We start from the raw sequence: 11,206 nt of genomic DNA, 5'->3' as shown, positions 1-11,206 counted from the left end.
GCTGCCCCTCTTTCCTCGAAAAGAGAGACAAACGAGAGTGGAGCTTTTTCCCTTGGAAAAAACGCTCGCAGTGCACGCCGATTGCCCCTTCGGAGACATCGCGTGCGTGCTCTTTGCCCAAACAAACAACGCATAGATCGTGTGTGTCATCAGATGTTAACCAATGTCAACACGGATGCACACATCCTTAAATGCTTTGCTAGTGCTCGCCATAATGAGATAAATAGAGATCGCTCTTACCACGGAAATGCATGCTTCAAACAAAACAGTCAATGAAGACGAAGAAGAGAATGATGTGTGCTCCCGGCGCCTATTTATATTATAGTCGCACCAGTAGTGACGTCATGGCTGTCGCCGGCCAACGAGTTGGTGTTTTTTCAATGTATGCTTCAGACACGGGTCACGGCCCATAGCGACCCCTAGAGGATGCAGTTTGAAGTTCCCATGAAAGGGAACATTCCCACAACTTTCACTAACGTTTTTGTAAAGCTATTTAAAGGTTAGTGCAAAACATTCTTAAAATAATGTTTATGGGACGTTTTTATAACGTCATTAATGTTTGATTTACTTTCATGTAATGTTAAGAAAAAACATTCTTAGAACAACATTCTTTAAACGTTCTTTTGATGTTATTTGTACTGAAGGAATTTTCTCCTAATGTTAAAAGAAAATGTTCCTAGAACAACATTCTTGGAACATTGTTTTGATGTTATTTGTACCTGATTAAGGTTGTCATAATATTGAGAGAAAACGTTCTTTGAACAATATTTTTAGAACGTTTTTTTATGTTATTTGTACTTCAGAAATTTTATCGTAATGTGAAAGGTAAATGTTCTTAAAACAATATTCTCAAAACGTTGTTTTAATGTTTTTGTACTTGATGAATATTCTTGTAATATTAAAGGAAAAACATTCGGCAACACTTTAGAATAGGGGACACTTATTCACTATTAACTACTACATTTCCCTCAATAAATTCCTAATTTGCTGCTTATTAATAGTTAGTAAGGTAGTTGTTAAGTTTAGATATTGGGTAGGATTAGGGATGTAGAATACAGTCATGTAGAATAAGGCATTAATATGTGCTTAATTACTACTAATAAATGGATAATATTCTAGTAATATACATGCTAATAAGCAACTAGTTAAGAGACCCTAAAATAAAGTGTTACCAAACATTCTTAGAACAACATTGTTGGAACATTGTTTTGATGTTATTTGAACTTGATGAATGTTCTCTTAATATTAAAGGAAAACGTTCCTAGAAAAATATTCTCAGAACGTTGTTTTGGTGTTAATTTGTGCTTGATAAAGGTTCTCACAATGTTAAAGGAAAATGTTCTTTAGAACAACATTCTTGGAACGTTGTTTTGATGTTATTTTAACTTCATGAATGTTGTCTTAATATTAAATAAAAACGTTCCTAGAATAATATTCTCAGAATGTTGTTTTGGTGTTTTTTGAACTTCATGAATGTTGTCTTAATATTAAATAAAAACATTCCTAGAATAATATTCTCAGAACATTGTTTTGGTGTTTTTTGAACTTCATGAATGTTCTCTTAAGTAATGGTGGTGCTGGAAGTTTGTGGTGCCAATCTTTGTTGTTCATCAATTTGATTTTTGAGATCTTGAAATCCTTTCTCCATCTCATTTCTCAACTCCTTTACACACGTTTTGGGTGACACATTGCTGAAGTTCTGAAGTAATGTGATCATGGCTTGTTTGAAATGTGTGTTGAACAGCTTTGATGTCCTGCTGAACTTTTGTAATCATTTGCTTCATTGCTTTAGTCAACTTGTCTGTTTCAGATTCTTCTTTAGAGGTGGTCAACAGAGTGAAGAGACTTGACTCTTGCTATCCTCCACTTTTGTAGCAAGGTCAGCGATCTGACTTTTGTGATGTGAAGAAGTTGCTTTCACTTCCTGGGTAAGTTCACTCACCATTTTCTCCTGTTTTTTTCATGAAGTCAAATAAAAGATCCCAGTTCCCTTGTACCTGAGCAGTGAACTGTTGAACTTCCATTCCAGGAGTGGGTAGAACACGGGAAGGTCATGCTGTGCCACTGAAGAAAGAGTTTCACCTTCGGATGATGTGCAGAGTTGCATATTATCCACTTGTGGTGCCCAGGTGAGAGCTTGCACAGGAGTGCTGCCAGCCAGAGCAGGAGAAGACATGAGCATATGGGACTCAGGATGCATGGGGCTGAATGGAATAGTGGTGTTATTCACTAGAGAGACACCAGGTGGAGCTGCTGGAGGCATCAGAGGTCGCACTACTGGTGGCCATACTGGAGTTGAGATGTCTGGAGGTGACTCCATTTCTATGAAAGTGGATGGGGAAGGAGGGGTAGTCACCATGTATGTTGTGTTTGTGTGGGTGAAAGAAATGTTGGGCAGAAAGTCAGTAAATGTAAATCAGTAATTGTGTTTGTGTCAGTATTTTCTTACACCACAGTTTTCACAAAAATAAAATACTTTACCCCCAAGACAAGTTAAATTAGGTCACCTTCAGTTATCTAAATTACTGTGATACCTTGGTGATAACAACTCTACTTAACCAATTAATGTTCACACAGTTTGTACAAGTTTCACAAAAAAACTTCAAAACTTTTTACCATAAGCAAAACAGCTTTGTTAATTCAAACATTTTCAATTCAAGTGTTCAACAAGTCACAATCACAATTGAAATCACTTTCAAAACTTTCACAATTCAAATGTTTACACACAAACTCACAAAAAAAAACTAACCCAATTAATAACACTCCTGTAATCAAAAGCACAGAATTTCCAAAACACAACCATTTTCTTTTAAGGTTCAAAAAAATTTAACCCTCAACAATTTACCATAAGGTTTCAATAATTCCCCAACAAAAAAAATTCTCAAAAATAAATGTTCAGGTCTTCAAGTATTCAATCAAGTTTTCATGTTTTCAAGTCATAAATGTTCAAGTTTTCAAGTCCCTGTTTGGGCGCCACTCTGCAACGGTGGTGGCCGCCCTAGCATAGATAAGCTCTATTAAAGAAAATGTTTGGGCGCCAGTCAGGTTTAATCCTGGCAAAATTTAAATTAACCCAGGATAGCAAAAAGAAGAAACCACCTGTTACAATATTAAATCACAAAGACAGTCAAAAGAAACACAGGCAGCTTCGTGTCCATAATCATTCATAAATGATTCTTCTATTTCTGTATATAGTACATTATCTACATTTTTTTATTATTATATTAGTGTTATATTACATCCCTACTGTGTTATTCCTATGTATGTCTGCACTATGTTTGTACTTTCTTCTACACTGGAAGCTCCTGTCGTCAAGTCAAATTCCTTGTGTGTGTAAACATACTTGGTAATAAAGCTCTTCTGATTCTGATAAATTGTCCATAGAAAAAGAGAGAAAAAAAGAAACATTAAACATTTTGTTCATTTTTAAGAAACAGTAACAACATCAAACAACAATCTTAAAGAGCAGAAATAACATTTGCATAATCAAAATAAAAAACACACAGAATGTGCGAATGGTAACGTAATGTGAGTGGGTATGCGTGTAGTAATGTGTGAAATGGCGGCAGCGTACATATAGGCCACTGACCAGGTTTGCAAATGTGAAGGAAGTCGTCGTCAGACACCAGGACGGGAGAATGAACAGGCAGCTTGTCATTTTCTACTCCCCACGGTAATCCATTAACTCTTACCCATGCAACTGCAAACCTTGCATGCAAACTTTCTGATGATACGTTTTTTTTTTTCAGGTACGTCACATTCTCCTTTATATACTCCATCCTTCCGCCGTTAATTGAAAACTCCACCCCAATCACGCAAAGTAATTTCCCGCATTGCCATGTTCACAAATGATTAAGTAATATGCTAACGATTTACCAATAGCTTAAAAAATAGCATATCATGAAATAATCAAACATATCCTTAGTAAATGGTTAATGTTACTAGTTAATATATTATTAATCACTTATAACTCATTCTAATGTCAACATTGTACTATTATCACACAGCGTTATATATGTGCAGCAATTCTATGCTTTTACTTTCCTGAACTGGGTGGTTATTTGCTGCATTCAAGTACACAACCTGCAAATACAAAGGAAAAAAGAAGAACAAAAAGAACACAAATAAATACATTGGAACTGAATGTATTACAAGCTTCTTTTCCATGAACAGGAATAAATGTTCATATACATCATCGTGAATGGACTGATTTTGATAGCAGATGACTAGTAACACTGCAAATCAAATGCATACATGGTGAAACCTGTGTTTTATAGGAACACCTTCAAATATTACGATGTTGTATCTATTTACAAGATTAAAGATAAAACACATTTTGAAAACTTTACTGTCATTCCTATAGCTTTATATATAGCCTATGTATGTGTGTGTGTGCGTGCATCAGTCTTTAAAAAGGGTTCATATGTGTGTCTCTTATCATCACAAGACTGCAATCACTAGTAAACGGAAGACTTCCCATTAATAAAGTATCTGAAAAAGATCTACTCTATGAACATTGCATTACATTACATTAAATAAAGACAAAATAAATAAATAAAACAAGCAAATGAAACGATAACTCACATGTATCTGGTCCGCTGGTGCCATGTTTTAAGTCAAGAGAATTATAAATCATCTTATAACAGGCGTCCAAAACTGACTTCCGGAAAAGAGGAATAACCAATGACATTTGAGGTTACAATTAAAACAGCAAGCTCCGCCCCACGACTGACAAAAATAAAAGTGTTCGCGCGAGCAGGTGAGGGAAGAGCGAGCGGGAGGATGTGGGGACGTCACGCGCGCGCGAGGGTTTGAAATGAGCTTGCGGGCTCCCGGTTCCTGGCGTGTAAATCTGTTTTCCTCTCGCGGAATTGATTTACCGCGCGCGCCAGCATCAGTGGTGTGCTCGGTTATTAATGGCATAGAATTGCCGCCATAGTTATAAATACTCAATATGTCAGAGAAGACATCTGTCTACACCCTCACCAGTCACCCCTTACATTGCAGTACACTCTACAAAGTATTCAAAACCTGTTGTGTAAACACATTAATAAATAATTTACAAAGCTTTCTGCATCCCCTAATCTAAAGTGTAAACTACTCATCAGTTGTAAATGTTTTACTCATCATTCGTAGATCTTTCACCCAGTGTGCACACACACACACACAACCTGTAACCGGCAGGTTTGTAAAACATTTACAACTGATGAGTAGTTTACACTTTAGATTAAACCTCATTTCCTTAAATCAGACCAGACCCCTGTACTGCAGGATAAAGCTGAACGTCCCAGTGCTGGACAGTGGAAATATGCACTAAAACACTCTGGAGACTATCCCAGGCTCTCTATGTCAGCTCGTCCAGGTCCAGCAGCTCCACCAGGGTCTCACTGCTCAGCTGAATGAAAGATGAACATTTTTTTCTTTTTCCAATCTGTTTTATATATTGTGAATTCATTTTTGAGGTTGCTTTTCTGACGTTGAAGTTATTTTGTAATTAGTTGTAAAAAGTATTTTTAGTATAGAACAATTTATTTTCATTTGCAAATGTTATTCAGAGGCAAAAAAAAAATGTATAGAAGAATTTCTGTCATTTACAAATTATAACTTGCTTTGCAAAAATTTATTTCCAGAAGTATACTTCTTGTCTTTTATTTACACGTTTCAACTAAAACAATACACAGCAATTACTTTGCTTCATTTACAAATAACTTAAATTACAAAAGTAATAAACAACTTAAGCACCATTTTCTCCAGAACTGTCCTAAAAGAAGAGAAAAAGGAAAGACAGGGCTGCAATCTTAAGGTTAGAAAATATGACAGCAGCACGTGCATACAAAATACTTCAGAAATCATATTTCTGGATCATCAAGTTTCCCTAAAATATTTGTGGACATATCTTGCTACAAAATAAATAAATAAATAATAAAATAAAATAAAAAAACAAGTGAAAGACTTGTCTACTTATTAAGTAGCCTTATAGGCCTACTTGTCTTATTGTTGTGGGCTTTATATATGGGTGAGGGCTAATTGTTGTGAACACAAGAGGTCCTAGTGGAAATATTACAGATGGGTAGAGAGGATAACTGCGTTACCACGGAGCCACAATGGCAGAGTTTTTGTCCCAAGTACAGGAATTATCAAATTCAGCCCTCAACGATGAGTGGCGCACCTGGAGCTCGTTCCCGCTGGCCTTAAAAGCCAGGAGAAGAGACACCAGCGGGAGGGCACCCCAGAGCTCCAGGCGACATTAATGCTTGTTTCTGATTGTTCACAGACTCCGAAGGCACCCTGGGAGAGGGATCTGCACCACGGCACTTCACCCCACGAGCACCACGCTGAGACGGGCACCGAGCACCATTCCTCAGAGCACGTGTGATCAGTGTGTGGGCAATAAATCACCCTCCAGGGCTCTTTCGATCAGTACCGAGTCTGTGTTCTCATTCACCCCGCAACAATATATATATATATATAAACCTTGCTACGCGTTAGCCTAACGCAGTACACTTTTTATTTGCACTTACATATTGTTGCTGTTTTGTTAGTTTTGATTGCTTCTATTGTTCTCATTTGTCACTTTGGATAAAAGCGTCTGCTAAATGACTAAATGTAAATGTAAGTGTGTTTTCATTGTTGTAATGATGTCATTTTAGTCACATGACATTTGCAGCTCTGCTTTTTAGCTGCCAATGACAGCAACATCACATCTCCCAGTTCGTTTCCTAACAGACAGCAAACTGCAACCAGGGCTTCATCTACACCCTAACACAGTTATAATATTATAATTACAATATTCAGCTGATGTTGTGTTCTTAAATCTAATTGTAATCAGTTGTTTTGTTCTACAGGACACAGGTAATCAAATGCAGCATGATCACATGGTTCCTGTGAAACTAACCACACTAATACATGTGAACATTTTCCTACACATTTATATTGAAATTACTGGAAGACCTCTTCTTAGAAAACAACTTTAAAGAAGTTTGTCTTGTGCAAATCATTCGGCGATTACGTGCACAAGATGTAGGCCTTTTCCTTTTTCTTAAATCAAATGCAAAGTCAACAACACTGATTACTTACGAAAACAAATCAGTGTCTGCAGATGCTTCATTGATCATTACAGGCTTTAAACAAATATCCCAGATCCATCTATGCATCCATAATTTATCAGTTGATCCTCTGCAGCAACATGTTTTGCTTTGCTCACGGCACATTTAATGACCCAATTTCACAGGGAAATCCTCTAGCTGACAAAGTGAGCCTCCACACGTCAACCGCAAACACAGATGCAACATTATAACTCCAAATAATATGTGAACCGCTGCTTTATGATGCCTTTAGGTTATACGAAATAACAAAACAATGAAAACCAATCAAATTTGAATAAAATTGCACTTAAGATTTATGTAATGAATTGCATATAACATTTCCATCCATTTGGATTAGACAGTTTAATAAACTTAATGTGAGGCATATTTGTCAGTCATACATACAGTAATTGAAACAGATAAGATTTCTTTAATAGTGCTAACTTTGATAAAATATTGTATTTCATTTTCATACATTTGAACTCTGTTAACAGAGCTGTTTTTTTACAAGGTAAAAAGGATTTACACGACCATTGAGGAATTTTAACCAAAGTATGTTGCAGACATTTCATGAAGACCTTACAGAATCATACCAACTTGTGAAAAATGGGCATCCGATGTCCCCTTAAAAAAACTAAAAGAACAAACTAAAAATGAAAAAGTTTGTTTGTTAAATCCGTATACATACAATTTAAATTTAAGCCTAAACATATTTTGAATGTTGGGTGATTGACCTCATGTTAGCCATGTTAAAGAAAATAATGTTGAAGGAAAACATTCCAGTTGATCTATGTCACAAAAAAGGTCATTCAATCATTCAAATACACACAAAACAACATGGAAATGATCAGCGATCAGACTGATGGAGTGGAAATCAGAGGAAATCATGAACTAAAGGTCTGTTGGTTCATCTGGAGCTTAAAACATCTTAAAACATATCAGTGCCTTTGTTTGGTCTCAAGATGCACACCAGTAATGTTTTTTTCTAAGGCATGTTAATAAAAATTACTTAAATGTCCTAATTGACGATTATACATATAATATAGTGCAATCAGTTCGGACATCGCACAGTGCTCATTCAATAAATGCACAGCTAAACAGATGAGTTTTGAGTCTACATTTAAATGTGGCTAATGTTTTAGCACATCTGATCTCTTCTGGAAGCTGATTCCAACTGCGGGTGGCATGATAACTAAAAGCACATTCCCCTTGTTTTGTGTGAACCCTTGGTATTTCTAACTGACTCGATCCTAATGATCTGAGTGGTCTGTTAGGTTTATATTCAGTGAGCATATCTGCTATATATTTAGGTCCTAGGCCATTGAGTGATTTATAAATGAGTTAAAGTACTTTAAAATCAATCCTAAATATAACTGGAAGCCAGTGTAAGGACCTGAGGACTGGTGTGATATGCTCAGATTTTCTGGTTCTAGTCAGAATTCTGGCAGCAGCGTTCTGGATGAGCTGCAGCTGTCTAATGGTCTTCTTGGGAAGGCCGCTGAGGAGACCATTACAATAGTCCAACTATTGATAAGCAAACATTCAAGACATAATAAATCTGTAAACATCACAGAATTTAGGAAATGTTGTAATCTGCTGAAAATGTCTGTTCATTAACGATTATCAGGGTATTTTAATCATCATATAATAAATGACTAACAAGATAAAGCTACAACAAATTAGCTTTTTACTAAATTATTTAAAAATAATAATAATAATTCAGTAAAAACACAGATACTTTCCCTCCACATTGCATAATTTACTATCCATGTCAAGCTGTCAATGATAAATAAAATTAAACATTTTCCTTATTTTTTTAAACATGCATCCTTATTTTGAATGTCTTCTTAATTGCACACGAGTTTCTCGTCTATTTATCTCATTGCTTTTATTCGGATGTTCCACATATTGATTTTATGATACTTTACAACAATCGTTTTTTCTCATTCAGAATAAACTACTTGAATGATAAAAGATGTTCAAGAAGAAAAATGCCTCACATTGGACAACACAATATGGTTATGTTGAATCAACTTATTTTAGATTATTCCCTTTAGGAGCTGATCTTATTCTGAACTAATACTAATAATGAAACTCATTGAGAGGTGAAACTTTCCAGGCATGATGATGTTTTCTTTGACTCGTATATCAGTCATTCAGATGGATGTAGACAAGCATGGAACGAAAAACTTTATGAAAATGAATCTTAAGTACCAGTAATTTCTTTAATTTGTTTTTGATGCCAGTAGAAGAAAAAATCATTTTATGTCCTCATCTTCATTTGCATTTTGCCAAATTTGTTTAGTAAATCAGACTTGACCTGAGAGGTGTGCTAAGAAAAGCAATTCTGGAGGTACCATGATGTATGAAATATATATTTAGCAAGCATCCAGTGAGAATGTCCTAAGGGTGGAGAAACGAGCTGCTAAGAGAAACACAAATAAAAGGAGGGATGGATGCCCTTGTCATATCAGACCATCACAGGGATCTGGTTTATGGTCTTTAAAAAACAAGATGGAGGGACTCTCTTATCTGTTCTTACTTTTGGGTGAGTATAAATGAGACGCATCAATCAAATTATGTACAATTATAGATGCCGTTTAGCTATTCTTTATGAAAATATTTAAAGAATCAAATGCGACACAAACTTGATCCACATCCCAGAAAGCAATGGAAATATTTTGTTTTTGTAACAGGTGTCTTTTGCATTCAGGGGAGTTCAGAAAACTTGGAAGGTAAAAAGTAGTGACTAAGGTCCCATTATGCATTAACTAACATTAACCAATACACAACTTTATTTATTAATCTTTGTCAATGATGGTTAATAAAATCCAGTTAGTTTATGTACGTGCAGATCCATTCAAAATATTAACTTCATATTTTAATGTAGTAGTAAATGGAATCAAGTGTTTTGGATTGGAATTTAATATTTGAACCCACATGGAATGTACTGAAACTTCACACATTTGAGTCTGGACCCTCTGTCTCTTTAAATGTTTTTAGAGAATTTGGCATTAAAAGGAACGGCTGTACAGTCGACCACATATTACAGCTGGGGAGCTGCAAACGCCATCGATGGCATCAGATATGCTCCAGGTACAGCCTCATTCTGCTCCATCACATTAAACCAGCTCAACCCGTGGTGGAGGCTGGACCTGCTGGATTATTACTACATTTACAAAGTGACCATCACCAACAGAGCCGACTGCTGTCCGGAGCGCATTACTGGAGTAGAGATCCGCATCGGAAACTCTCTGGAAAACAATGGCAACAACAATCCCAGGTGAAGTTATGAAAAGAGTTACAAATGTGTCAAGAGAACCAGATTTGAACAGGTCAGCTGATTGCCATGGCAGTCGATTTGTGTCATTTCTTTCCTAACCTAGCTTAAAGACATGTTAACATGCGTGTGGAGAACTTTCTTTCGTCTTAACGCCATACTTAACCTGCCTTGGCTAATTTCAAAATAGAATTAAAAAAAATGTTCTATGAACTTCTATCAATCTCATATAATCCGAGTTAATTAAAGGAAGTCAAACGTCTGTATAGATCAGCTACACATTATTGACGTGTCTACGTGATATGATATTTGTGTTTACATCTCCATATAAGACAAATGGAGATGTAACACATGTGTTATCTGTCATGCTTGTCAGTCTTGTCGCCAAATGAACCATTTGGAGTGCCATAGATTGTGTCGTGGTTTCTCTCTTTCTCTCTGCAGATGTGCTGTCGTCACTTCACCTCTCCCAGCAGGCAGTACTGTCAGTTTCTCTTGCGGTGGAATGGAAGGTCGTTATGTGAACATGTACCTTCCTGACATCCAGATGTATCTCACGCTGTGTGAGGTGGAGGTTTATGGAGCAGGTAATTTCTGATGCCTAATTCTACATTGTTAATATGTGGTCATGATAGTGAAATTTCATGTGGAAAAAAATAGGTCCATTGTCAATAGCATAGAGATGTACGAAGCAAAGATGGCAATGTGTGTGGGGATTTTTTTTTACCCTCATGCTTACCATGGTGACAAAATACATAGCAGAATGACGTCATTCAAGTGGTGCCCGCAGAATTAAATAGGTTTCATAGACAGTTGGACGAGTTTTTGGGGCAGACCTGAC

At 36.3% G+C, this 11,206-nt stretch overlaps 2 protein-coding genes across 2 annotated transcripts in view; both read left to right on the top strand.

Moving 5' to 3' along the window:
• Positions 1-1,265, top strand: part of LOC107571101 (uncharacterized) — a 44,604-nt gene extending 43,339 nt beyond the window's left edge. Inside the window, exon 9 of the mRNA XM_016257376.1 lies at positions 1,252-1,265. Within this exon, the coding sequence (XP_016112862.1) occupies positions 1,252-1,265 (14 nt within the window). The remainder of the gene's footprint in view (positions 1-1,251) is intronic.
• An 8,314-nt stretch (positions 1,266-9,579) lies between these two features.
• LOC107571100 (fucolectin-5-like) lies at positions 9,580-10,963 on the top strand. Its single transcript, XM_016257375.1, has 4 exons — positions 9,580-9,633; positions 9,782-9,820; positions 10,089-10,368; positions 10,810-10,963. The coding sequence occupies exons 1-4, from the start codon at positions 9,600-9,602 to the stop codon at positions 10,961-10,963; spliced, it is 507 nt and encodes a 168-aa protein (XP_016112861.1). The 5' UTR covers positions 9,580-9,599.
• Positions 10,964-11,206: the final 243 nt, after the last annotated feature.

This window comes from Sinocyclocheilus grahami, unplaced genomic scaffold, assembly GCF_001515645.1.
Source record: "Sinocyclocheilus grahami isolate Dianchi unplaced genomic scaffold, SAMN03320097.WGS_v1.1 scaffold1549.1, whole genome shotgun sequence".
NCBI classification, from domain to species: domain Eukaryota; kingdom Metazoa; phylum Chordata; class Actinopteri; order Cypriniformes; family Cyprinidae; genus Sinocyclocheilus; species Sinocyclocheilus grahami.
Note: the sequence above shows the minus strand (reverse complement) of the source record. Positions and strands in the feature narration are given on the sequence as shown.

Bases quoted from the DNA above. Each gene is read 5' to 3' on its own strand.
- LOC107571100 (XM_016257375.1), top strand. From the start codon at position 9,600: ATGGAGGGACTCTCTTATCTGTTCTTACTTTTGG. The intron at 9,821-10,088 runs GTAAAAAGTAGT...AAATGTTTTTAG, and splicing joins GAGTTCAGAAAACTTGGAAG to AGAATTTGGCATTAAAAGGA. The intron at 10,369-10,809 runs GTGAAGTTATGA...TTCTCTCTGCAG, and splicing joins AATGGCAACAACAATCCCAG to ATGTGCTGTCGTCACTTCAC.